Raw genomic sequence first — 27,386 nt, forward strand, 5'->3', positions numbered from 1 at the left:
ATTAAGGCTTGTAGTCGTTTGTATTATACTCCCGATTGGTATCTTATACCATAAATGGATAAATGAAAGGATGAGGAAATGAACCTCCTTTCACCTCTTATCTGAAAATCAATACAAAGATTTCAAGTTGTACAAAATGTTGACTTTTGTGTCTCGCTCGCGTGTCTCTTTTGTTTTATTATCAATTTAAATTCGAATATTGCTCTATCTATAAGACACAAGCCTCACTCTTGCTATTTGTTCACGTCATTTCACATGTGTATGCTTTTGTATGTGTCTGAGTGTGGGTTATATGTATGTACAAACAATTATCAGTGTTAACAAAATGGTTTAGTCACTCTCATTTACTTAATTAACAATTGCAAATCTTGCTGCGCTTTGTCTGGCTCCTTCGATGTCCTCGTGTGTGTAAGGTTTCTGTAGCTTTCGCATCTGGTTTTACTCAACGAACTCCGGTTCGCCGGAGTATGTGCAACCCGGATTCTTGATAATGTGCCCGGCTGCATAGTTTCCGCACCTGATGCAGACGTCCAGCGACTTGCCCTGCACAAACTGCGATAGGAATCCTCCAACGAATGCATCCCCAGCGCCATTGGTATCGACAATTTCATGCACCGCCAATTTCGTGACCGGGAACTCCTGCACCGAATCCTGCTGAATAAGCAGTACAGGATCGCAGCCCTGCGTGAGAATGGCAATGCGCGGCCGCGCCGGGTTTTTCTTCTCCATCGCCACCAATCGCTTGCCAATCTCGCGCAGGTCCCCGCTGGGCCACTGCTGGGCCTCGGCGAACGCCTGAGCCTCCGCCTCGTTGCCAAAGATGATGTCCACGTAAGGCAGGGCGGCCAGCAGCGGTGCCATGTAGAATTGCGATATGAATGGTGCGCTGAGGTTCATTAGGAACGGTCGCTGTTTGGCATGGGCGGTGGCCGCCACCTGCATAATGCTTGGCGGGTTCACAGTGAGGAAGAAGCCCTGGGAAATGAAATTAAAAAAGTATTATACATATGATCTTTATGTTTTAAAGAACAAGAAGTAAAATTAAGGAAAGATTTGTTAGGTAGGTAAGAACAAAATTAATGTGAAATTAAGGAACTGAACAGTTTTCACTTTATATGGATTTCATATCTCCCACTCTTTAGAAATCTATTAACTAATTTGCGCCATTAATTTATAACTTCCGGCATCGATTCTACCCCAAATATCGAAGCAAAAACCAAGAACTCACCGAAATGTAATAGTACTGGGCGTTATCCACCAGAGCCTTGTTGCTGGGCTCCTCCAGGTGATCGATGGTGAAGTTGTTGGCGGCCGCCAGATTAGCGCAGAGCGATCGGTGGGTGCCGGTGATCAGGACGGCACAGGTTCCCGTGGGCACGTCCCTCTTCACCTGGTAGTGAACATCCAGTCCGGCGGCTTGCGCCTTCTCCTTCAGGATACCGGCGTACCGATCCTCGCCGACGCAGCCAAAGAACACAGCCACCCTGGGCTGTCGAAGAATCCATTGAGCAATTCTCAGAGAATTTTGCACGGATCCGCCAGCCAGAAACTCCGCCTGGTAGCCTTCGACCAGCTCCCCGTAGATGGGCATGTGTCGGTCTTCGGCCAGGATCGCATCATCCTCGTTCATAGAGTACTTCTGCAGGAAGTTCAGGGGAACAACGGCGGAGATGTCCAGCAGCGGGTTGCCGCATCCGACCAGGATTCCTTCTCTGTGGAACAAAAAAAATATTTGGATTAATAGTGCTATCTTCACTGTTTCGCTAAGTATATAGCAGTAGTCCCAAACCTGACGCGGTCGCACATGTTGCTCGTCTGAGGGCCTCAAGCTAATGCGCTCAATTAACGATAACATTCAACATCGCGTTCAGCCAGAGCTTTTAAGCGCAATCAGCTGGCGATGAACCTCAGAGATAGCCCTACCTCCAGTGAAAGAAGACTGACAGTCGAAATATTGCGCATACGCCCGGTGTGTACTGCACGAATACTAATTCTCATAAAGGTTTTTAGGTTGCAAGAATAACAATGCTAGGTATTATTTATGATTCTTTAGAACTCATTCAATATTCTGCCATATATTAATCTAGCAAACTAATTGTTGGACGAATAAGTGTAGGTACATATATGAAATTATGGCACCTAATCTAGGCATCATCACTTTTCGGGACGCCAGTGTGCTCTTGTTTACGATAATGTTTGTAGTTGTTGTTGGCAAGAATTCGCCCTGCTTATCAGTCGCATATTTCGGATTCGAGAGATTCTGGCGGCGAAGAACCTGTCCGGATATATACATATTAATTCATTCACACGCTCGCCGGCACACCCCTACTATTTATTGTATATTACGGATCAACATTCAGAGATCGTAGTTTCTGTGAGTTACAGATAACGCAAGCAAACACACACACACAGACACACACACGTACTAAACACATAGCACACGATTTTCACATGCCGCTGTAAATTTTCGGCAATTATGTGGTTGTGCGTGTGTGTTGCGACACGAGAATCGGGAGCACATGGTGGCTATTTTTTATAGTCTTCTTACTCTTTTCTATTTGGTTAATAATACTAACCCACTACACTTGCAACTTACTGTAGCGTGCTCGTCATTCTCCTCGTGTGATTGTTGTTGTTGCTGCTGCTGCCTTCTTATGTAAACATAAACACGGTGTTGCACTTCAGGTCTCCGTCTGCGCTCTCAACTCGTATAAATCGCTATCCGTCGTATGATCGAATCGGGAGATATAGCCGCGTATATTTATATTTATAGGCGATTTACCACGGGCTGCTGTCGTCAGAAGCGCGAGTTGCGGGCGTTTGAGAATTCGGTATTGTTTATCTAGTGTTACCAGGTGTCGCGGGTCACGCATCTGTGGCTAATGCGTGGTAACTCGCAAAACAGCAACTCTGTGCACTGCTAAAAAAGCGAAGGAACTTTTCAACGCAATTGGATCGAAATAGTTTTCCATAGCAATGATGTTACTCTTAAAAATATGAATATTTTTATTAAGCAATTCGATTCCACAGAAGGTTGTTAAACTCGTCAGATAAGTTTATAACAAAGAGATAAGATAAAATGAAGTTTATGTGCACTGCGAAAAAATTGCATGATTTAGAATAGATTTCTGTAGAATATAATTGCTTTCAAAATATAAATCTTTAAATTTAACACTCTTAACAAAATCATGTAAACGCAAAGTAAAAACTTGAAAAAATGGCATGGACAGATTATATATGTATAGATAGATTTCTGTAGCAATATTCTTGGTCTTAAAGATTTATTTATTTATTTATTATGATAGATAGAATAGTTAACAAAACTAGACTAACTTAAATAGTATAGCATTGGCTACGGGGCCTACAGCTATATTGATTTACAATGGTATTATATCTTAATTTTGTTAATATCTAATTTGCTAACTAATTGCTGACTTGTTATGTACATTTGTCTGTTTTGTTTTTAGATTTTGTGGTATAATTTGTTTTTTTTTTTGAGGAAAAGTATGAGTTTTTGTATGTTATCTGGATTGGGTTTGCTAAGAAGGTCTAGAGGGTCTTGAAGATATAATATATACCAGAAAATTGGGAAACCCACTCAAGCTGAGTCGTATAAAAAATCAATCAATCAGAAAAGTTGAAATATTAAAAAAATCCAAGTAAGTTTATACATTTTTATAATAATGTCATAAACTCTTGTAAGAACATGGCATAAATTTCCATTGCACACCACTATCGATCGCGTCATCATGCAGCTCTGCGAAACTATCGATATTTGTACCAATAGCTGAAAACTCACATCTCCACCGCCATGCCGATTATGTTCTCTTTCTTTCCGGTTGTCAAAAGGTACAGATGCGTGGATTTTATTTCTCCGAAATTTAGAGGTTTTCTTATCGAAAATGTAATAAATATAAACATTTAACTATCTTTTCCAGTGCAGTGCATCCTTAACCGCAGAACAATGGCCGACGTTGATGTGTAAGTGGTTGTTTCATAGACGAAATACGCATTTTACGCCGTGCTCGAAAAAACCTCTTGTTGATGAAATTAATTGGTCCGTGTTTATGAATTTCCATTGATTATAAATTCTCCAATTACTGAACAAGCAAGGCTAAGTCGAGTTTTGTGTAATGCGGCAAGGCATGTGGCGCTGATTGCTAATAGTATATATTTTTCCGATCTAGTGATGTTCCCTCCGCTGCCCCCGTGCTCGATGGCGCCATGGACATTAACACTGCCCTCCAGGAGGTCCTGAAGAAGTCCCTGATCGCCGATGGACTCGTCCATGGCATCCACCAGGCCTGCAAGGCCCTGGACAAGTAAGTAGTCCCACAATCTGCCGGTCAACGTGGTTATTCACTTGGGCTCTTGGATGCAAAATGCGAATGGGTAAAAGTTGTAGTAATATACTTCAAAGTAGACCATTCTATAGTTAAAAACAATCTATATGATTGAATGAAATATATGTATATTTTAGTTCAAATCACTTTAAATGCATAGACCACGTTTTAAAAAATCCGGGTCTTCATTCAACTTAACCTATTTTCAGGAAATGTATTTTATTTCCTCCTTGACTTTTTATATTGTTTATTAATTGTAATGATATTTATAATAATTTACTAAGTGCATTAAAGATAAATCCCAAGTGTGTTTCCACATTAAATCATCTTGATTTTGCTATTCTGACAGTGATGAAATTAATTGGTCCGTGTTTATGAATTTATATTGATTAAAAACCTTCCAATTACTGAGCAAATGACAGTAAATCGAGTTGCATTGTATGATAAAAACATTTCCTAATTACCATATATTGTTTTACCAACAGGCGTCAGGCTGTTCTGTGCATCCTGGCCGAGTCCTTCGATGAGCCCAACTACAAGAAGCTGGTCACCGCCCTGTGCAACGAGCACCAGATCCCCCTTATCCGCGTGGACTCGCACAAGAAGTTGGGCGAATGGTCCGGTCTGTGCAAGATCGACAAGGAGGGCAAGCCCCGCAAGGTGTGCGGCTGCTCCGTGGTCGTGATCAAGGATTTCGGTGAGGAGACACCCGCTTTGGACGTGGTTAAGGACCATCTCAGGCAGAACAGCTAAACAGCTGCGCACTGCCTGCTGAATGAGAGACTACGTGAAAGTTCTTTTTAAGCTATTCGCTAATTGAAAATAAAACGTATTGCACCTGAATCCAGATGAAAAAATAAAAGAAAGTCGACCTTTTTTACATTTTTGGAATGTTCTATTCTATTGAAAAGATTATTTTGTATACTAGAGGCTGGATTACGATTCGGTTTTGAGGCAGACGAGCTTGTGCTGTGGCCAATCCTTGAGCTGACAATCACTGAAACAAAAAAAATTATAAAAGAAGCGAACTCCACAAAAGTTGCGTCCAACCCACCGGGAGCAGTAGTGCACCTTCTTGCAGGAAGCACACTTCTTTTTGGCCTTCGCCTGGCAAGTGGCGCAGGTATGATCCGTATCTCCATCGCCACCAGCGCCGGCATCCTTTGCTTCGCCCATCTTAAGATCATCCATATTCTGCTCCAGCTCACAGAGCAAGTCCGTGCCGTAGGCTTTGCTGAGGCGAGTGGCCAAAGCGCAGATGTTTTCCTTGTTCTTGCTGAGGAAAACCGAGTCCTGATCCTGGGCAATCTGATAGAAGCCACCATTTTCCTCGACATCCTTTAGCAGATCCTCCTGGATCTGCGGAATGTCCTCCAGCAAGAGCGGCTGTGTCTTGGCCGTATTGCCGCTGAGCGTCAGACGGCTGAGGAACACCTTTAGCTCTATAAGCGGCGGCAGCTGGTCCAGCAACGACTCGTGCATGAGACCCAAAAGCTAAGGAAGTTAGCTTGGTAAGCCAGCGCATTAATCATAGATATATGTAGGTGGCAACTAACCTTGTGTAACTGCTTGCAGCGTGCCTCGTTGAAAGCATAGTTCTCCATGATCTGAGGATTTAGGAGCAGCTGACGCACACAAAACCAGGCCTGTGCCTCTGGCTTGACAATCTTGGTGACGTCGTCCACATTGGTCCACTTTTCGTCGATGAACTTCTGAATCCCCTTGCTGGTCTTTCTCTGCCATGGACTAAAACGATGAGAACTGTGTAAAATATAAATATAGCAGCACTAATCCGTGCTGCTCACCGGAAGCTGAGCACATCGGCCATGAGCCACGGAATGTCATGGGTCACCAGCAAACGGCGTGCGGCGCTCAGATGAAACAATGTCACATTATCTGCTATGTAGTTCAGCACTGAGATGCAGCGCAGTCCAATCTTATAGATGAAGTCGCGCTTCTGGCGCTCCAGCTCCGTGAGCACTGCCTCATCCACGTCCAGCTTTGTCTCGTTCTCGTGGTAACCCATGCTGACCAAGCCAATGACCTGGGAAATGGCCTGGGCGCAATAGTCAATCAAATCCAGCACAGACTCCTGCAGCGTCTCACAGCCACTCGGATGGTAGAGGCACACATCCAGGAGCGCTACCAAAGCAGCCTCGTGATATAGCACCGTGTAGATGAGGAACGTGGCCTGCGGATTGGGATCAATCTCCAGCAGAAGCGGCAGAACACGCGTCTTCCACAACGTTACGCAATAGGCTTCGTGGATCAGCACATGTAGCTTGTCGCGCGAGATGAGGAACTCCTTCACCTCTTCCTCGCGATGCTGGGACAGCTCCAAGGCGGCCTGCTGGCTCAGCCCGATGATCATCTCGTGCACCTCCAGCCACTTCGGGCTGCCCACCTCACGCACCTCAAATGGACGAATGCTCTCCACAAAGAGATACATTTCCTCGGGATGCACAAAGTTCACCATTTTTTTTGTACTGATTTTAATATTTTTAGCAAATTTCAAAACAAAACGTTTTATCCAGCTGGTTTTGCTAATAGTAACGAAAGAATGGGGACTGAGTTAAATTATTATTTTAGGTTGTCATGGCTGGCAGTGGTTGCTAGGATTCTGTTAATAAATAAAACATATCTAAGAGATGTGGTTTTAACGTTAAATTTGAATGCCAATCTCTTGGTATACCAATTTTTAAGAGCAAACTTAACATGTTTGAAAAAGTGGAAAGAGCATATTTGTAGCCCTGGTTAAAAAGAAAATAAGCTAGAAAATAAAACTAGAAAATATAACTGAGAACTAATAGGTGGTAAAGGAGGAAGGATGGTAAATGATGTTAAAATGTAATGTAAATGTAAGTATCATCCATATGTACTATTGACATTATATCATAGTTAGGATAGTTATAGCAAAGACACTAGAATAACAAGATGCGTAACGTTATACGATTTTTTGGCACGCGATTTTTTGGCCGTGGCTCTAGAGGTGGCTCCAGGCTCTCTCGAGTTTTTGTTCGAGAGAGAAAGAGCGGAGAGCGCTACAGCAAACAGCTCTTTTCTACGCATGCAGTGATAGCAGACAACTGTATGTGTGCACACGTATGCTCATGCATTGTAAATTTGACAAAATATTCCCTTGACCTTAGAAGTTCGTTGACTTTAAATCTATATTATTTTTTAACAATTGGCACCATGGGAAAAATTCTTGTTTTGCATAGCCGTAACGTTATTATTATTTAAATAAAGCTTAGAAATAGTAATAGCCGAATCTATGTACATCACAAAATAAATTTCGAAAATGACTTTATATTAGAATACTTGTCATTAGGGTATTCAGATTGCGACGTGAGAAAAATTAATAAGGCAGTGATTGTTGGTGCTTGTGTCCACACTTCGTGCCTCAGACTTCGGGAAATTAAAGGCACCATCTGAATGATTATTTAATATTTGCAAAATACACATTAAAGTTTTCGAAACTATTTTTAAAAATAATAAAAAACAAATGTGTATAAAAAAATTTATTGTTGAGCAATGCATTAAGTGCACAAATGAAAGTAGTGCCTTCTCATTATGGTTTTATGAAAATAATTAATGTTATGCACATAGAACAGACCTGGTAAACAAACTTATAAAAGTTTATAATAGTCAGGGCGTGAATTTTTAATTCTTATTTCATATCATCATATTGCTACGAAATTGGCCACAACTCCACATATGTAAATTCGTTTCTTCGATCAGAATTGATTTCGGCCCGAAAATCGTCTTCTAGCACAACACGCACACATATACGCGATCTCGTCTCTTGTTTTTACTCACACAAGCAAGCAAATTCTATTTTTAGATTTCTTATGCTCTCAGCGTAAGCGAGCGGAAAGAGAGCAAATTTGGTCTTCACCAAAAAAGTGGCGCTGCATAGTGCCAAACCAATGTATGGCCGTTACGCATCTTGTTATTCTAGTGTCTTTGGTTATAGGATAGAAATAGAAGATGAATGAGCTGCAGAATTTAAAAGCTACCTATGCAAATATGGGCAGTCTAGCAGTCTAAAGTCTAGACGTTAAGAGTTAGTAACCTTTTTGGAAAACAAGCCTGGCTTTTGGCAGCAGTCAGTCCGCAGGCATTTCGTTTTCATTTATTTTGGCAGCTACATATTACGGCAGGCCACTTGATTGTTGGCCACCGATAAAGGCGTTTGGAGCGGCGGCCGTGGACAATTGGAACTCGTTCAGTCACTTTCGCTGAAAAGTTGCGTTGACACTGCGCATGCGTAGCGTGTGATGCGAGGATGGAGATGTGCGGATGGGGCAGGTGGGGGGTCATGGGGGTCTCATGTTTCGTGGGGGACAAACAGTATTTCTTTCGTTTTCTTTGTGGCAGTGCGTTTGTTTCAATTGTTAGTAGTAATTTAATTTTATTTATATACGTAGCGACGGTCGAACGCTTTTTCTGCACGACGCGACGACAATTGACTTCAAATGTCGTTTGGCCGATGGGGAAAAAGTTACGACCACTATGAAAGTTTCTGTGGCCTTTCGGCGTTTTCTTCATTTTTCGATAATAACCGAAACGAATTGAAACGAATATAGCTTGATAACTTTCCCAAAAGAAAATGAAAAGCGCCTTTTAATTGCCAGACGGAGTGAAAGAAATGGAACGATGGGCATTTACAGAATGCGCGATTGCGCAATGCCATTAATCGATAACCAATTAACCGATAAGTCGGTTTGCAATGCTTTCAGATTCGTATGAAGATGGAAACCCTTTCCCGTATTATAGTATTGTCATATCCATTTAATATTAAGTTTTTCTCATTATTATTATCAAAATTTGAAATATTAAGTGATGTAAAATGTCACAAATGTCCATGGATTTCCTGTAAAATTAAGATTAGGTTTAATTAGTCACTGAAGTTTGTTCAATTAAATCATTTAATTCTGGAAATTCAACCCAAAGAAACCTTATATTGGGCCTAATATTTGAACAAGATTATGAATGAGTTGGCTTTGGTTGGAATCAAAATGTCAGATGATATCTCCTAAGTCCGGTGTGTTCACAATGGAGTGTGTGTGGAGTGATCAGTTAACGCCGATCCCAACATCATGCCATCTTTATGATCTGATATTTTAACTTCAAACATATACAGATTTAATACAGATTTTGCCGGAAAAAAACCTTTGGAAACATGATAAGAGGACTAATATTGTTTCCGATCCTTGCAGTTACCTCAATTATTTTCTGCTGTGTCTGCTGCATTTGCCTGATCTTCTGCGGGTGCTGCGCGGCACTAATGCGAATCCTTCATCTGGATGCACCTTTGCCGCGGGCTCGTCCTCAGCCCCGACAAATAATGGCAGTTGGATCACCCATGACGCAGCAGGCAGTGATAGCCATAGAAGGAGAAGTTTAGAGCCAAGAGGATGTGATCCACATGCCAAAATCCCATGTGTATAGTGCATTGAAACCATTTTTCTTTTTAAAGTCAAACATTAAAGTCCAAGATGGCAGCCTCCTTAATCTTCTCTTATATTAATACTACTTAGCTACATATATATAATAATAATTTAAACCCAATATCCTGTAAGATCCACTTGATAATGAAATCATAATATATCATAACAAAATCCTTAAATCTGTTTATCCATTCATCTTCATATCTTACTATATTTTCGAATTTTAAAAAGTAAATGAGACATTGAATGGCTAGTTTGATTTATTGAGCTGAAGCATCAGAATGCTTTTAACCATAATCCTGACATTCCTGGTCGGAATTGTGCTGTTCGTGTGCCTGTGCTATACCCTGGTGTTCCTGGCTTGCTTCTGCCTCGATTGTTTCTTGCGGAGCATACACATGTATCCAGATCGGCACCCACAATGCCAGCGGACAACCCAATCCTCTGCAGCAACAGAGGCAACAGCGGCAGCAGCAGCAGCAAAAGCAACATCTGCTGCAGCGGCAACAGCAGCAGCAGCAGCAGCAACATTTTGCACGACAGCAACAGGTTACGAGTGCGATGTAGCCGAAGATCCCATTGGCAGCAGCGAGACACCAAGTGCTTAAGGAATGGTAAACGTTACCTGGTCCGTCAGTTCAGGTTGAGCGCTCGAGTTGGTCGGTTGTTGGACGCGCGTTACCTCTACATAGTGTTTCTGAAAATCCAGGCATCCAGTGAAATCAGCGTGTGATATTTTATTCGCTTCGTTTCGTGAAGTGTAGCAGAAGTGTAGTGAAAAGGCAATTCGAATCGGACAAGTCGCCGGCAGAAGACACGATATACGAGACGTTCGACAGAACACCTCAAGTGCCCCCAAGTACAGCCAATAAGCCAACAATCAACCAGCCAACCAACCAACCATCCATCCATCCATCCAGCCAACCAACTAACCAACCAACAGGCAACACACGCAGCTACAAAATGGAATACCGGTGCTTAAGTAGAAGTTCTGTCAAAGTAAGTGACCCCAATAAGCACAAAAAATAAAGACACTAAAGCCGTAGCGCCCACAAGGAGTGGCAGCTGCAAGATCTCTTTACACGTCTTGGATTCTTTTTTTCATTCTTCTTATATTTTGCCTGAACTTGGCATTGTTCTCGTCGGCGACGTTGTGTTCCTTTTGGGAAACCAGTATGGCATAAAGAACGCATATAATATGGCTATATATGTGCACACATGTACATATGTACATGTGCATCCCGCAGCCCACAGGCAACACCTTCGGTGGTGGTCCACTAAGTGCCTGGCGTGGAGCAATGGAACATGGGCTGGGTTCTCCGATTGCCGCCGGATGGCATTTGGAGCTCAGCTCTTCGGTGCTCCGGCGTTTCGCCCACTTCGACCCATTTCGCTGGCCCGATCGGCCGATGGCATGGCATGAATTAGCACCTTTCTTGGACTTTCTTTTTGTCCGGTCTTGACGCATTTTTAATGAATTTACCATGGCCAAATAACTTTTACTAGGCTGCGTTCCCCCCCGCAAATGCTTGCGTGTCTACGGCTATTCGATTCGACTCACGTCTTGGCCCTGCCACTTGAATTGGCAAAAGTTAGAGAGCTCTCGCGGTTATGGTTACAAGTGATATATGGGCCCTGTCGGCAGGTCGAGGAATGCGGCAGGAGATCTGACCCAGCGATTGGGCATGGTGGTGGTTTGCGGAATGCAGCTGCATTCTTGTGGGAAAAATACTTTTCTTTTTTTTCCACCGCCACCGGTTGTGATCCCTAAGTTGTAGGGTATGAAGCCGTAGGGACCACAGAAACCCCTGTGAACTTGACCGACTTTGGATTCATGAGAATGTTAATCAGGCAGATAGCGAGAAAGCCAAAGAACACGCCCACTCGATCGAATCGCTTAGTCAACGATTTCCCTTGCATGGAGTTTTGGATTTCGATCGGTTGTTTTCTCTGCTTGCCCGGCAATTTTTACGATTTAACCCATAATAATCCACACAGAAACAAATATGATAACCTGTTAGTTATTAGAAATTAGTGATATGCTGTTCATTTTTACTGAATGAACACGATTTTCCCGTTACTTGTTCATTTAACATATGATTATTATGATTCATTCTACCAATGAATGCTTAAAATGAACACTGATTGTTAGGTTTATTTCCGAATAAGACTAAAGTATGTAGTCGATGTTAAGGAACTGGAATTTGTGGCCAGTGTAGCGATGATTCAAAGCGTCGCCTAAATGCTCGAGTGCCGCGCACGCCGTGGGCAAAAGCGAAATAAAAATTTTATAAAAAGTAGGCTAAATATATTCATACTTTGATTTTTATGGGTTGCGTTCCCCTGAGTCTCTGATTCTGCCCTACAGGTAGAAGATTCCCATTCGAGCGTCTCATGTTCTGGCATTTTGGCTTTTGGTCTAACACGGAGAATCTGAGGTGCCTATATAACTATTTGCAAAACGGAGTTATAAACTGTTAGCCACAACGGCGTTCTGGGTCAAATATTTCCATCATTACAACAGCATTGTTCTGATTGTCTGGGGAGTTTTGTCATACAATTGTGTTAATTGCCGACTTTAATGTAGCGCCAAAAGCTAACAGTGATATTGTGTGGCCCAGAAGATAATGATGCGAATCATCCAGTGAAACTTCTGCCCAGATATGTAAGTATCTAGATCCGTGGCATTAAAACCGAGAGCGTAATGAGTAAAAGTGTTGCCCATTGTCATTCAAATACATCGGTTCTAGTTTTGGTCAGCCCAGCTCCACTCTTAGCCCCGTTTCCACGGATTCCATGGATTCCTCAATTCCGATCCCACCATCTGGACAATGGACGCGGTTCAAAAATGAAAGCGCCGCTGTCGTCGACCAAGACTCAAGTGCGGGGGAGTGAAACGGAGCAGCGATGGCCAAAGGCGCACTAAGCCAGGTCCATTGCACCTGTCCCGCTCTTACTTTGCGGTCTGGCCTGGCCTTTTCTGGTCTTGGTCTTGCTCTTGGATTTGGTTTTGGTCTGGGAAAACGTGATCTGCATAGCGGCTGCTTCTTCGGGGAAAAAAACCCATTGAAAGTTTTGTCGCTTCGGGGTTATCACGGCATTGAGCTTTGTTGTCTGTCGCGGAACGAAAAAAATAATGGAAAACACAATAAACCAACGGTCTAATGCGCAACGGTGCTGGGAAGTAGCAAAAAAAGGCACAGAGTTGTAAAGAAAACTGTTCTTGAGGCGATGTAATTGATCGATAAATGGTAAAATCGGTTATGCATAATCGATGATTGACGCAAGGTGCAAAAAGTGAACTCACTTTAAAACATACACAAAAGGAAACCGAAATGTTTAATGGTTTTCATCTGGAGCTTCCCGTGTTTTTCAAGACTAGATCATAACCAGTCTAAAAACATTCTTATCATCCTAAAAACGTCAAAATAATTTGTATGGATAACCAATCAAGCTTTGAGTCAACACAAATTCGAAGAGTCTGTGGCACAGACCGAGTTTTCGAAATATTTGAAGCCTCGTACATACATCATTTAGCATCAATTCTTACCAGTTTTTCGACACGCCTCGCTGTTGACAGACAGCGTCTCCCAAACAATAACAATTGGTCTTTGCTTTTTATCGGCTTTTCCTGACCAACTGATCCACAATCGGCGAACAAAGGCCTTTGGGAAATTGTGTCAGTCAAGCGAAGTCAAAGCCAACGGCCAAGCCACAATTCTCTCTTTCAATTCGTTTCAATCACAATGCATTATCACTGACATCCATTGAGAATGTGGAACTCCAAGGTGGGGAATGCCCGGGGCTATGGGCTACGCTTATCAATAAACCTGTTCCTGGTTTCAACCAGTAACAACATCGCGTGCAACGCAGCTATCGAAGTCACAGTCAAAGTCACAGTAACAGCCAAAGTCGCAGTCACCGGCGGCTATTTGTTGGCTGTCAATAATCTGTCGACATTGCCATGCTTTCCCAAAACCAATTTTCACCCGTGCAGCTGAGCTGTTAGAATTTAATTTCATTTGTTATTGAACGCCAATGTTTGTTTATGCCAATCGAGTGAGACAGAGAAAGAGATAGAGAGATGGCATGAGAGGGAGATGGCGATGTGGGTCGTTAACCTCGTTATAACGGCACCTGATCCACGAACGGAGCCGCTGCTCTTGACAGTTTTGCCCGTCGCTTTGTCTCTTTTTGCCGTTTGTTGCTGTTGTTGTGGCGTCTCTTTGCCATCGGTTCTTTATAGAGAAGGGCTAAGTCGTGCTGATCCCGTGTCACGATGTGGATTAGCGTTTACAGATTACCGTCTATAAATCTACAACGATATATCAATATCTGAATATCTAAAATATCTGAATTGCAGGGATGGATTTATAAAGTTGGTTATATATGAATACTTAATAATAATTAAACACTGAATTCTGTCTCAACAAAATTAAAGAGTAGAAAATAAAATTTACAACTTTGTTTGATTATTTTAATTTTTGATGATTATTGTGATTTTGGAATATTGCTTCTAGTTGCCTGAGTAATTAAATTAAATTTACATACCTTATTTCGTGGTATGTGGTGGTATTCATCACGCTGTCATCTCTAAGTTCTTTCAAGCCTTGCTTGGATCGTCTCTTTTCTCTTTTCCTCGCGGGCAAATACAAAGCAGAGCATAGAAAATCGTTGTAGTGCACGGAGTTGTTATTGTTGTTTTTGTTATGTAAGCCTAATGACAAGGCAAACCAAAATTGTCAACGGATCGTCAATGGGTTTTTGATTAATGCGTGATTTTTCGATTTCCAAAGCCCAATTATATTCGAAATTATTTGCATTCGGTACAGTCATGCCGCAAACACTACAATGAACACTCCACAGACCCAAAAAAGTCGCCTCATTAGGAGCCGACGAGGGCCCAATCAAGATGGCAATTACCAGGTAGAAATGCGTCTAGTGACAGGTTCAAATGGCAATGGCTTCTCCGGCTCCCCAGTGCTTTAATGTCGAATTAAGAGGGGACAGCGAGCATTTATTAAACGAAATTGCTGAAGAGTCATAAAAACGGAAAGTCCGAGCAACGAAATGACAATGTTGGGAAAAGCGCGTTTAATGAGCCCCCAAGAAGAATTCGACAAAAGGCGCGGTGAGAGTGGAAGTGCTTGTGGCCATAGTTGCACCATCGAACCTGAAGAGCCGGCTGGTCTGCACGTGTGTAGGCCCCCTTTTACCGCTCATTCAGACACCCATTAAATTCGTGTAGTGAATGGGAAAAGAATTAAATAATAGAATTTCGCTTTCGTTTTTATTTTCCCAGCGGCGCAGCGCACACGCAATGACCATTATGGCCCCCTCGTTTTTCATTAGTCTTTTTTTTTTATTTTTTGTCAAATGTCTAACTGAAAAGAAAGTTGGCTAGCAAACTTACCAAATGTGCGAACCGAACAAAACAATAATAGCAGAAAGAAAATATTTATATCAATTAAGAAATATTTGCGGTATTCCGCCATTGACAGTCGCACAAAGGCTCAAAGAAAAGCAAAGATTATCGTATACATACTTACGTGCAGCGATTTTCTCGACAGAAAGTCAAATGCAAAAAATTGCAAAAAAAAAGTAACAGAAAAAAGCAGAAGAAATGGCAAATTTTGTGCTGCAATTTTAATTCAATCGAAACGGGTTTTTCGGCACGAATCGGGCACTTGATCAGCAGCCAAATCTGCACGGAGAAAGTGAAAGAAAATACATGCGAGCGCGGTTGGATAAAAACCGCGAGAAGAGGCAATAAAAAGTTCAGACCATATTAGAAGTCAGCTTTGCATGCCGTGCCACTGAAAAGTGTCCGTATGTCCGTATGTCTTACTACAAACATTCCAACTGGATGGATGTGGGTTTTCGTCTCTGTTTTTACTTTCACGAGCGCCGTGCCCCCCGCAAGATGCTTATTTATGAGCTTAATTAATTTGTTTATGGATTTCGGGGCTAAGCGGGTCAAGCATGTGAAAATAGAAACTCCCTCCATCAAAACCAAAATGAGTAGCCCTTGTAACGCGTAATCGCCATCGTCTGCAGTGGCGTACTTTTAAAGCCTTTCCCAGAACTCCGTAGAGTCCTCGGCCAAAAGCCAAATAGTGCTAGACAACTACATACAGTTGCGGTAACAATAATAGCACCAAAAGCACATTTCGTGTTTGCCCCATCGTTTCTCTATTTTCTGACATTTTTTCAAAAATTTTTCCACTAATCTTAAATACTACAATGATTTTCAATTGAAATAATAAAATTGGTAACAGATCTAATGGATATTTTAAAAATAATTGGTAAAACAAAGAAAAACCTCCAAATTTAGGCGGTAACAAAAATAGCACTGTTTCTCGTATTTTGCTAAAACTAACTAAAAAAATAAAATAAGAGTTCAACAAATGGATTATATCTTAAGAACTATGTTTAAAGAATCTTAATATTTGGTTGCGTGACCATTGTAGGCAATGACAGCTGCGCATCCTCTTGGCATGGAGTCCACCAAGTCCTGGTACCGTTTTTGAGGAATTTTGCTCCATGAATCCTTGATCCTCGATCCCCCATGAATCCAAAGTTTCTCGTTATGGTTGGGCTTGGCTTCAGAAACCTTTTTTTCACGTCCGCACAAAGTTTTTCGATTGGATTCAAGTCGGGTGACTGATCATTACTCGGATCGATTTCTGCTCAAACCACTTTCGAGCCTTCTTCCTCGTGTGTTTTGGGTCGTTATCCTGTTGAAATGTCCAAAATAACGGCATTTCATCCTCGGCATATGGCGCCATCACATTTTCCGGGATATCTGTGTAAATGTGCTGATCCATGATGCCTTGAATCATATGAATCGGATCTACTCCATAGTATGAAAAGCACGCCCATACCATGATGTTTGATCCCCAGTGCTTTACCGTCTTAAAGGTGAAGCGAGGATTATTTTCAGTTCGTGGTGGACGCCGAACATAAGACCGAGAGCCTTTCCAACCAAAAAACCCAATTTTGCTCTCATCTGACCACAAAATGTGGCGCCACTTCTCCACAGGCCAGTCCTTGCGTATCTTGGCATATTCGATTCGCTTTGCCACATGCTTCACAGTCAAAAGCGGGACTTTTCTGGGACTGCACACATTATGGTTGTTTTGTCTTAAGTGTTTGCGAACTTTTTCCACGTTTGCAGCTGTCTGAAGCTCCTTCTTCAGTTCCGTCACCGGCTTAAAAGGCTCCTTCTTGCTTTGCCGAACCAAGCGCTTGATCTCCACATTGGACATAGAGGGCTTTCTTCCACGTTTTTCGTTATTTTCGACAAACAGCAGTGCGTTGCGGATCATATTGTTTGAAAAACAAAAAAAACCGTCTCATTTTAGCGTAGGTTTTACCTTCACAGATCATGTTTTTAATCAAATTCCTTATTTCGACGGTAGAATGCTTTCCCCGACCCATAACTAGAGAATTTTTGGTCTTCTTTTGAAAAAAATTCAATTAAAACCTTTAATGCAACTCCTTTTTTCAAAATATGTCGAAAAAAAACCCAAAGCAATCACTCAAATTAATTTTATTCAGCAAAAACGTGGTCAGTGCTATTTTTGTTACCGCCTCATTTAGCTCCCTTTTGCAGAAAGTGCCCAAAAACAAAAAGAACCGTTACATTGAGAGAGTCAAAATTTCTTGCTTAGAGAGACAACATATGGTACTTATTATTCATGCAATCAGACTTTAAAAAAAATAAACATTCAATACCTTTTTTTAGGAAATCAACTTTCCACCTGCAGTAGTGCTATTATTTTAACCGCAGCTGTATGTATGTTATATACAAACAAACATATATAGCTGGGCCATGGTCAGGGTCGTCGGTTCAACGACAGGCCATAAAACACGTTACAACTCTTACGGAACTTCAGTTCAGTAAGACTAGTTGTATTTTCAGCATGAGACAGCACTTCCCTCCTCCGCCGATTACCCGTTATCAAAAACCATAAATGCAACATTTCTAAAGTCGCTGATATTGTATAGTAATGATTATTACTTCAAGAAATGCCTCTGAACAAAGAAAGAAGTCTTCTTAAATGTTTAAAAACTTTGTGATTGCTAGGGATCTACAAAACAACATTTTTCATTTTGTTTTATTATAGTTAAATAGCTTTTGTTTATGCAGACTATCTTAACGTTCTGGGTGCGTTTCGTTACTACGTAATCGTTGGACATTCCACATTATGATATTTAATTTTACCTTTTTTCGAAATGTTATTATTTGTTTTTTTCGATAAGATTATTTTTAAATTTATATATCATTTTATTCAAACGCCTTAGTGATATGCTTCGCATTACATGGTACAACTTTGGAATAAAAATTATTCTTAAAAACAATAGAGTTATTCATTATCTTTTGACTTTGTTGATGCTTTGATTGTTAGACCACGAACTACAAAATACAAATATCTGAATGTTGCATATGTATGCTATAGATAATAGATACTATAGAGTCTAGTATGCACTAACTGCTCAAGAGAGCTACAAATTAACCGTGTGAATAATCTGTTTTGGCCCGTTTCATAACCCATATCCGTACCGCTTCGAACCTGTTGCAGCACCTAACGGCTCTCTGCGTCCTCAGCATCGCACTCACCTGCGCAAACGCGGCGTTGTGGCCAAGTTACAGCAGCGACGATGCGCCCCCCAGCCGCTGCAGCGGGGGGCGTGGCCTGAAGTACCTATCGGGCGATGCGCTGACGGACTCGCTGGACTGCCTGGGTCCCAATAATGCGCCATATCCGAGGTGAGTCAGTCATCTGGCGTGGTAGCAACTTTCTTTTCTAACGCCCCTGTGACCATCCAATTGGGATCTCTGCAGCGCGGCCGTGGCGCGCACATTCTCCAACTGGAACGGAAACTCGCGACGTGGCCGCCAGAGCAAATTGCCCAGCACACTGGACCCAGCCATAACCACCAGTGCTCTGCTGAGGGCCTACGACGAGGTGAACAACGAGGCCGTCGGAAGCAGTCGCTATGGTAAGTCGGTCACCGCCACCTGATTGACCAAACCAATCGATCGAACCGCCGCCTGATTGATTGATTGATTGATCGACTGACTACTTGATTGATTAATCAATCTCATCGCATCGCAACTTAACAGGTCGTTCGCTGAAGAACGCCACGCCGGCGCAGCAGTGCAAGAGCGAGACGCCGGCGCGCCTCTGCAAGACGCGCTACAACACCACGGCGCCCATGTACGGAGTGAGCCTCACCTCCGGCCAGCCGGTGACCATCGTCCAGAAGTTCCCCGATCTCCTCCAGCAGGTGGTCTTCGAAGTGTGCGAGTAAGTAATATTTTGGCAGCTGATTAATACAAATCTTATTGGTATACCAAACAAATTGAATTCAAATAAGAAAGTTACCCTTAACTTAAACTACTCCAAACTCTCCACTAGTTCTTCTTTTTAAAGTTCATTTCCATGGTCAATTTTAGATCCTCTGAGTGCGATGTGGTCCGCGGCGAGTGTACGCAAACCTATGTACCCTACCTGTTTCTGGTCATTCCGCTCGGCCCGGTGACGCTGACTGGCCAGGATTACGTGCTGGTGGAGAGCGGATGCGTGTGCAAGCCCAAGTACTCGACGGGCGCCGCCCAGGAGCCGAACATGATACCGTAGGAGGAGGAAACGAAGGCGGAGGCGGTAACCACCAGGAACACCAACAGCAACCAAAAGAACTGAGCGAGTTTTGGGTCGGAGCAGATCGGAGCCAAGCCGAGCTGGGCTGAACTGGCTGGCTGGCTGGCTGGCTTAATTAAAAGGAATTATTTTTTGTAGCGAAATCAATTTTGCAATGTTATTTAATGTTTTCCCCCCATCTCTCATTCTCCTTTCAATCCCACTCAGCTGTATAAAATTGAAATGAAATTTTGCTCGAAAAATAATCGAATCCTAATGTTAAGTCTAAATTTAAACAAAATTGATTAAATGCCTGTGTGCGTTTGTAGTGTGTATTTATTAGAACCCCTAATTACGGCATTCGAAAATTCAAAATAAAAACATTCGTTTCGAAATGTGACTGCAGTCGTTTAATTCAAAAAGGATGGAATATAAAATTATTCAAAATATAATATGAAACTATGAATAGACTGTAATTGCTATGGCTACGCACATACCGACATGTGCCTTAAATGATCTTGAAAATACAGCTCCTTTTTTTAATAAAAATATAAGCCCAAATATAAACAGATTATTTTAACAATCGTTGTAAGTTTGAAAAGATTTAACGGTCGCATTTGAATTGAAAAAACTGTTAACACCCTGTGCACAGCGCTGCCAGATGCTCACCGATAACATAGGCCGATAGTCCAGCGCTGGTGCCGATTACTCGTGTTTTGGGCCGCTGCTGCCATCACTGGCGCAGACCGTTTTCACGAATATAATTTTTTATTTTGCGATAGTAAAGTGCTGAAAAATAGCCAGAAAACTGCCATTAAAGCTGTTCGGAACGACGACAGAAGGCACTAGAGTGATAAACGCGCGAGCAGGGTGTTAAGATAGCGATTAAATCGGGCCAAAGGCAGCGCATCTCCCCGGCCATCACACATACACACAGACGGCGAAAAGACGCTGCGCGAGTGTGTGTGTGTGCTCCTGTAGACGACAATCGACTTGCGTGGTGCCGGGTTACATATTTTTATTGGATTTTTGACTCGCCCTCGCTGCGCTAGAAAACAAATGTGCCTGGCCTAAAGTTGGGCCACAAATTGGCGGCAGTGCACCGAAATTCCCGCAGGACTCTAATCACAAATACGCAGCCAAGATGATGTTCACGGTAAGCCAAAAGCGTCGACACCCCCCCGCAAACTAATCGATAAATGGTTTTTCAATACATTGCCCATTCGTTTGTGATAATTTATTCCCCCCGTTTTTTTAAATGGAATATCCTGCAAATATCTTTATTTTTAACCACGCCCCCGAAAAATCAAATAGGGCACCAACCAGCAGCAGGACACGCGGTTCAGCGACAAGGAGAAGAAGCTGATGAAGCAAATGAAGTTCGGCGATTGCCTGAACAAGAGGGTGGATATGTCGAAAGTCAAGCTGGACGTACTGCGTCCGTGGATCAGCAAGAAGATCACCGACATTCTACACATCGAGGACGACGTGGTCGTCGAGTTTGTCTACAATCAGCTGGAGGAGGAGAAGTATCCGTGCCCCAAGAAGATGCAGATCAATATGACGGGCTTCTTGAACGGCCGAAATGCCCGCCAGTTTATGGGTGAACTTTGGGCCCTGCTGCTCTCGGCACAGGAAAGCGATTCGGGTATACCGGCGGAGTTTATACAGCAGAAAAAGGACGAGATACTCAAACGGGAGGAGGAACAGCGGCAGCGGGATCGATCGAGATCCCGTTCGCGTTCCCGCTCCCAACGAGACAGTTCTAGGCGAGATCGGCAGCGTGACCGCTCCAAATCCAAGTCCCGCTCCAGATCCCGCTCACTGAAGCCGGCCAACAACAACGGTTCGGTGCCCAGTGCCGCACGAGAAGCGGCCGCCAATGCGGCTGCCAAAATCCGTAAACGCGGCTCCTCCTCGGCCGCTCGTCCCGGCTCCAGGGAGCGGAGATCCAGCCGACGACCACGTTCGCGTTCACGTTCCCGCTCGCGAACCGCCGGCAAAAAGACGGGCTCGGTGGAGCCCGCACCCGCCAAGACTGTCAACGGCCGCCATTCGACGGACAAGTCCTCGCCGGTACCGCCGGCCTCCAAGAACAAGTCGCGCTCCCGCTCGCATTCCCGGTCGCGATCGCCGCGCAGTCGATCTCGATCGCCCAGCGCCAAGCGGTCACGTTCCCGCAGTTCCTCGCGACGCAGTCGCCGACGAGGACGCTCCAGCAGCATATCGTTGTCGCCGGAGCGCAACCAGGATCAGTTTGAGCACCGGCGCAACAAGAACAGTGTGCAAAACAAGCGACAATATCGCAACAATCGCGGGGACTCGGCTAGTTCAATGGAGCGCGGTAACGATCGAGGCAGGCAGTTTGGCGGTGGCGGAGGTGGTCGTCGAGGTGGCAGACGCTTCTCCCCGCGAGGACGCAGTCCGATGCGACAGGATAATGGCGGTGGCAACGGCGGCAATCGCTTTCAGCGATCCAATTCTCGCCGCAGGTCGAGATCCAGGCGTCTATCACGCTCGCCCATGCGTTATTCTCGCTCTCCAAGACGGTAAGTAGATTCTATCGCCTAACTATCAATGCCTTAACTAATTCGATCATGTTGATTTCGTTCCGTGCAGCTTCAACAACCGTCGCCGTTCGCCGATGATGAACTTTAGAGGTGGAGGAGGACGGGGTGGCGGACGTGGCGGCGGACATCGCCAGATGTGGCAGCATCGCGGCGGTTCGCCCAACTTCCGCGGTGGCGGGCGCATCCACTGGCAGGCCAGACAGAGTCCTGGCGGCGGAGGACGTGGAGGTGGAGGCGGAATGGGTCGCTTCGACAGGCGCCAGTCGCCGCAACAGAATCGCTATAATCGCGACCACCGACAGTCGCCAATGCAGCAGAATCAGCCGTTCCGCAAGCAATTCTCCCCGCATCAGGGACCGGGACGTCGCTTCTCGTCGCCGCAGCAACGACGAAATTCAAGAGATCGTCGCCCCAACTCAAGGGAAAGGCGCAGCTCACCGGGCGGTGGTGGCGGTCACATGAATCGGTGGGACAACCCGCCGCCTGCACGAAACCGGCGCTCATCATCAGGAAGCTCTGCAGGTGGACGGCAGCAGCGACAGCGCAGCGCTAGTCCGCCGGTGAAACGCCGTAGTAGCCATAGTCGCAGTCGCAGCCTGAGTCGCCAACGAAGCCGCAGTCGCTCCAGTTCGCAACACAGTCGCAAGCGGGAGAGTCCAGTTGGTAAGTGACAAGCAAATGATCAACTTAACAGTGGGTACTCAATTGTGGACTGCTTTGGGTTACAGGGCGCTCGTCGGTGGAGTATGCTGGCCCGGCGGTGAACACCATCGATCTCTGTCGCGAGGAGCAGCAGCGCAAAAACAAGCCAGAAACGATCATAGTGCTGGACGAGGGTCCAGCCGTGCGCAGCGGCTACGCCAGTCTGTCCCGCACACCCTCACCGTTCCTTAAGCCCCACGAGCGTCTAGCCGCAGCCAAGGCCGCTGCTGCTGCGTCGGCGGCGGTACCAAAGAAATCCCGCGATCAGAGCCAGAGCAGCAGTTCGGACAGCAGTGCCGAGAGCGATGATAGCGAGGAGCAGCCGCGTCGCAAGAAGCAGCCAACCAACGTGGAGACTTCCAAGGGCAAGAAGGAGAAGGTGCGGCGCAGCTCGGAGAGCTCAACCAGCACCGAACAGAGTGACGACGAGGACAACTCCAGTGGGGATGAGAGGCTCAAGAAGAAGCTGCAGCAAAAGAAGAGCAAGGAGGTGGCGGCTTTAAAGGGAAAAGAGAAGGAGCACGAGAAGGAGAAGGACAAGCGGCGCTCGGACAAGAAGTCCAAGCGGGGCGCAATCTCCAGCGGCGATGAGGAGTCGACGAGCAGTCGCAAGCGCGGTCACAAGAAGACGCGTCGGGACGAGGCCGGCGACAACAGCGATTCCGAGGACGAGCATGTGCCCAAGAAGAAGCGCAAGAAGGCGAAGAAGCCGGCGGATTCCAGTGACAGCGACTCAGAGGCCTCCTCCAAGCGCAAGAAGCATAAGAAACACAAGAAGCACAGCAAGAAGAGCAAGAAGCATAAGAAGCACAAGCGGAAGTGCAGTGCCGGCAAGTCGCGGGCGGACAGCAGTTCCCAGGGCAGCAGCGACGAGGATGAGCAGTTGCCGCCGGCGGTTGCGGCCAAGCGGAATGGGAACGCTGGCAAGCTGGCGCTACTGTTGCCGGGCGCCTCCGGACCCGGTGTCATCAACGAGGACCTCGAGAAGCAGCTGCGGGAACGGGCCCTCAAATCCATGAAAAAGCTGGACTGAACGACATGAGAGACTTTGTGCGTAAATGGTTGCCCACTTTACTCCCATCCTGACCCTCAAATCATCCACTCATCTTGAAACGAGAACGCGAATGCGAATCGTGAATCGCTCGCCCTCACAGACAGACGTACGTAGCCAGTAACATAGAAGTATACATTTAAACCAACTAAACATTCATTAATTGCATACATTGTATTTCTTAAAGTGTAATTCACATACCGTTAAGTTCTTTCGCCTAAAAAAAAAACAGTAGCGATTAAATTAGCGAGCCAACATTAAGCGAATGAATGCAGTTTGTATTATGTACAAAACAAATGAGAAACTGAATTAACCAACATAACTATTTAGCCCCCAGTGGTTTTAAATTAAATGCATAGATTCCCGTATACAAGCATAACAAAATCACATTTAAAACATAAAAACAAGCAAACATAAACAAGCGCGTAAATCCGATTGGCAAATTGTATTGTTGCCGCAGTTTAATTTATAAGTAGGTTTTACAGAATGTAATTACTAATGCCTAAAGACAAATTGTGTGTTTGAAGGGCATTAACTAAATGAGAGAATAAACAATTGTAAAATTACCAAACCTCCAACTGATGCTTCGTTTGAATTTCGATTGCTTGTGTCTATTTCAAATACGATTAATTGCGCAAAATGCAGCCCTGGCAATTCTGGTATTTTTTCAGGATGTATCCTATGTTCGGGCTTTAGTAAGGGTATTCCGCAAATAATTACTTTCGACGTATTTAAATGTGGTATTTTAATGAGGGTCGCCCCTAATGTATTAAATATATCTTACTGCTAAGGGTTAAAACTTATTGTTAACAAAATTAAACTATAATTATAGAAGTGGTATTACTTGCTTGGGAACGGTTAGTTTAAATGCATAACTCGAAATCGATTGAGACAATCCTATGAAACACAACGTTCATTGTTCAAAAGCTATTTTATGGTCGATTGTGTAGCCTCACATGATACCTTTCTAAATAAGCAAGCAGTTATATACAGCTGGTTATATAAACGCTGGCGTTCAAGTAAAGAAACACTTGAAGACAAATTTTAATTACTAGCCTTTTATTTGAAAGATTTCTGTGTAAAAATATCTTTAAATTTGACTTTATTTTACTTGACTAGATAACAGTGATAAGATCTCTAATTGCGTGTAAATAAATTCATATGAAAGTTAAATATGGTATATTTTAGGATAGCCGATTTTCTCTATTAGAGCAATCATCGGTTTATAATAATATACCTTGTTTATATTTGCATTTAAGCAATAAATCGCGTCACAGCTGACAAAAGCTAATTGATACAGCGGCTGAGGAATACCCCCAATAATGAGGCGCCCTCACAAAAGTAACCCTGCGCGGTGGCCGCAATCTAGTATTTAGTTATTCGACGCCAACTGCCCGCTGGCCACACCGCCCGCAAATCTGCCTTTTCCTTTTCCTGTTGTATTGCCCGACGGACGGTATGTGTATTTTTTGCAGCTAGCCACGTGCTAAGTTTTGTCAATGGAAGGCCCGGCATTGGGGATTTGCGGGCCACGGATGCGGCACTGGCAGTGGCGCGCGATTGCTGGCACAAAACTAACGTTTGATTGTTCTATTTGCAGTGATCGCCCGTTCAATATCGTGAATCAAACATGGTGAGTATCTGTTGGTGGTGGAGATATGGTCACGATTGTGTGCTTTGCCATTGGAATACCTGGCTAAATCCACTTACACTTTCCAGGCTCGTGGCCCCAAGAAGCATTTGAAGCGTTTAGCCGCCCCCAAGGCATGGATGTTGGACAAGCTGGGAGGCGTCTTCGCCCCGCGTCCCTCGACCGGTCCACACAAGCTGCGTGAGTCGCTGCCACTGCTGATCTTCTTGAGAAACCGCTTGAAGTACGCCCTCAACGGCGCCGAGGTCACCAAGATCGTCATGCAGCGCCTGGTTAAGGTCGATGGAAAGGTCCGCACCGACCCCACCTATCCCGCTGGCTACATGGGTGAGTTTTGTGCTCGGCGAGAGTGTGCTCCTTACTAATGGGCTCCATTGGCCGTTTTTTAGATGTCATCACCCTCGAGAAGACCGGTGAGTTCTTCCGTCTGGTCTACGACGTGAAGGGACGCTTCGTCATCCACCGCATCTCCGCCGAGGAGGCCAAGGTGAGCTATCTAGTCTGCCTAGGGATGCTGCTTCATGCAGCTGCTTTATGCAAGATCACTTGGTTTAGATTCTTATAATGTAAAAACTCCAACTAATCCGCTGGATGAGCGTGTTTTGTTTTGGAAGCCTTTGAAACGTAAATAGTTCACCTTTTTTGGAATACAAAACCAATCTTTATGCTAATTATCGAAAGTAATTAACTTAAATATCGAAAGGGCTTTGTCGAAGACCGTTTTGCGTGTATAATAGTGCGCCGATTGGTTCAAAACGAAGCCCAAAGCAATTTTTGATACGACGGTCTCTGATTTGACAAATCCCAGTTGATTCAGTAACTTTTACGTGCAATTACAAAAGAAACCAAGGAGTATATAGATTACATTGTCATTCCCTTCAAGAGGGAAAACTGTGGGCTTCGTCGAAGACCGATTTTCGCCTGTTGCCATGTGTTCATTGGTTCAAATCGAAGCCCAAAGCAATTTTTGATACGACGGTCTCTGATTCGGCATTCGACAGTCGTCTGAGTAACTTTTACGTGCAATTACAATGCAATGAAATGAAAGTGATAGTCGAATTTGGTATAAATAAAACGTCTTAAAATTAACCCACATTTTCTTTGCTTCTTTGCAGTACAAGCTGTGCAAGGTCAAGAAGACCCAGCTGGGCGCCAAGGGAGTTCCTTTCCTGGTTACACACGACGGCCGCACCATCCGCTACCCGGATCCTCTGATCCACGCCAACGATTCCGTGCAGGTGGACATTGCCTCTGGCAAGATCACCGACTACATCAAGTTCGATTCCGGTAAGCATCCCCCATCGTAGATCATCGTGTTCATTGGCTGGTTCGAAGACCACAAAACGCTCCTCGAAAGTTGCGTGGTTCAAAAACAATAAGCCAAAAGCAATTTTTGTCACGACGGTCTCTGATGCGGCATTCCAAAGTCGCTTCAGTAACTTTTACGTGCAATGACAGTCGCCCAATAATATTAACCAAGTCGTATGATTCCAACTAACTGGTATGCTTCTCCGTCTCCACAGGCAACCTCTGCATGATCACCGGAGGCAGGAATTTGGGACGTGTCGGCACCGTTGTCAACCGTGAGCGTCATCCCGGATCCTTCGACATTGTGCACATCAAGGACTCGCAGGGTCATGTGTTCGCCACCCGTTTGACCAACGTGTTCATCATTGGCAAGGGCAACAAGCCCTACATCTCCCTGCCCAAGGGCAAGGGTGTCAAGCTGAGCATCGCTGAGGAGCGCGACAAGCGTCTGGCCGCCAAAACCCACTAAGGCCCAGGAGTTTAAGGACTTTTACCTTTTAGCATAACACTCTGTACGTTTAGCTACGGAATTACAAGCCAAGAACGTAACGCATGTGTTTTCTTTTGCAAAGGAAGTGGTTGATATTTGTGCTGGCCAAGAGTTTAAAGAATCAGATCTATGATTTGAAATGTGTAAAAAAAACGTGGGACATGTGTAGCG

At 44.3% G+C, this 27,386-nt stretch overlaps 6 protein-coding genes and 5 non-coding genes across 12 annotated transcripts; 9 read left to right on the forward strand and 2 right to left on the reverse strand.

Moving 5' to 3' along the window:
- Window positions 1–120: 120 nt before the first annotated feature.
- LOC6737903 (adenosine kinase) lies at window positions 121–2,866 on the reverse strand. Of its 2 annotated transcripts, none has more exons than XM_002084695.4 (3): window positions 2,597–2,866; window positions 1,229–1,712; window positions 121–975 (listed from the first exon to the last, which is right to left on the reverse strand). In XM_002084695.4, exons 1-3 carry the CDS (start codon window positions 2,611–2,613, stop codon window positions 439–441), a joined length of 1,038 nt encoding a protein of 345 aa, XP_002084731.1. In that variant the 5' UTR covers window positions 2,614–2,866; the 3' UTR covers window positions 121–438. The 2 variants fall into 2 exon arrangements, with proteins under 2 accessions (XP_002084731.1, XP_016031680.1); XM_016169647.3 differs by lacking the exon at window positions 2,597–2,866 and adding an exon at window positions 1,790–1,927.
- Window positions 2,867–3,777: 911 nt separating this feature from the next.
- Window positions 3,778–5,221, forward strand: LOC6737904 (40S ribosomal protein S12). The gene is made up of 4 exons (XM_016171414.3): window positions 3,778–3,849; window positions 3,939–3,981; window positions 4,188–4,322; window positions 4,829–5,221. Exons 2-4 carry the CDS (start codon window positions 3,965–3,967, stop codon window positions 5,094–5,096), a joined length of 420 nt encoding a protein of 139 aa, XP_016031681.1. The 5' UTR covers window positions 3,778–3,849; window positions 3,939–3,964; the 3' UTR covers window positions 5,097–5,221.
- Window positions 4,039–4,109, forward strand: LOC120284871. Its single transcript, XR_005544133.1, has one exon. It is a non-coding gene; the product is annotated as a small nucleolar RNA U18 (small nucleolar RNA).
- LOC120284870 lies at window positions 4,689–4,759 on the forward strand. The gene has a single exon (XR_005544132.1). It is a non-coding gene; the product is annotated as a small nucleolar RNA U18 (small nucleolar RNA).
- LOC6737906 (zinc finger MYND domain-containing protein 10 homolog) lies at window positions 4,967–6,934 on the reverse strand. Its single transcript, XM_002084697.4, has 4 exons — window positions 6,149–6,934; window positions 5,900–6,089; window positions 5,398–5,837; window positions 4,967–5,340 (listed from the first exon to the last, which is right to left on the reverse strand). The coding sequence occupies exons 1-4, from the start codon at window positions 6,817–6,819 to the stop codon at window positions 5,280–5,282; spliced, it is 1,362 nt and encodes a 453-aa protein (XP_002084733.1). The 5' UTR covers window positions 6,820–6,934; the 3' UTR covers window positions 4,967–5,279.
- Window positions 6,935–10,077: 3,143 nt separating this feature from the next.
- On the forward strand, window positions 10,078–19,843 carry LOC6737907. Its single transcript, XM_002084698.4, has 5 exons — window positions 10,078–10,795; window positions 18,382–18,569; window positions 18,645–18,802; window positions 18,927–19,110; window positions 19,260–19,843. Exons 1-5 carry the CDS (start codon window positions 10,760–10,762, stop codon window positions 19,441–19,443), a joined length of 750 nt encoding a protein of 249 aa, XP_002084734.1. The 5' UTR covers window positions 10,078–10,759; the 3' UTR covers window positions 19,444–19,843.
- Window positions 19,844–20,127: 284 nt separating this feature from the next.
- LOC6737908 (serine/arginine repetitive matrix protein 1) lies at window positions 20,128–24,344 on the forward strand. The gene is made up of 4 exons (XM_039293001.1): window positions 20,128–20,599; window positions 20,758–21,992; window positions 22,063–22,676; window positions 22,742–24,344. The coding sequence occupies exons 1-4, from the start codon at window positions 20,588–20,590 to the stop codon at window positions 23,746–23,748; spliced, it is 2,868 nt and encodes a 955-aa protein (XP_039148935.1). The 5' UTR covers window positions 20,128–20,587; the 3' UTR covers window positions 23,749–24,344.
- Window positions 24,345–25,124: 780 nt separating this feature from the next.
- On the forward strand, window positions 25,125–27,274 carry LOC6737909 (40S ribosomal protein S4). The gene is made up of 6 exons (XM_016171416.2): window positions 25,125–25,222; window positions 25,367–25,399; window positions 25,486–25,744; window positions 25,807–25,904; window positions 26,533–26,704; window positions 26,941–27,274. The coding sequence occupies exons 2-6, from the start codon at window positions 25,397–25,399 to the stop codon at window positions 27,192–27,194; spliced, it is 786 nt and encodes a 261-aa protein (XP_016031684.1). The 5' UTR covers window positions 25,125–25,222; window positions 25,367–25,396; the 3' UTR covers window positions 27,195–27,274.
- Window positions 26,116–26,258, forward strand: LOC120284867. The gene has a single exon (XR_005544129.1). It is a non-coding gene; the product is annotated as a small nucleolar RNA psi28S-3327 (small nucleolar RNA).
- On the forward strand, window positions 26,309–26,451 carry LOC120284866. Its single transcript, XR_005544128.1, has one exon. It is a non-coding gene; the product is annotated as a small nucleolar RNA psi28S-3327 (small nucleolar RNA).
- On the forward strand, window positions 26,735–26,877 carry LOC120284868. Its single transcript, XR_005544130.1, has one exon. It is a non-coding gene; the product is annotated as a small nucleolar RNA psi28S-3327 (small nucleolar RNA).
- Window positions 27,275–27,386: the final 112 nt, after the last annotated feature.

Source organism: Drosophila simulans, chromosome 3L (assembly GCF_016746395.2).
Source record: "Drosophila simulans strain w501 chromosome 3L, Prin_Dsim_3.1, whole genome shotgun sequence".
NCBI classification, from domain to species: domain Eukaryota; kingdom Metazoa; phylum Arthropoda; class Insecta; order Diptera; family Drosophilidae; genus Drosophila; species Drosophila simulans.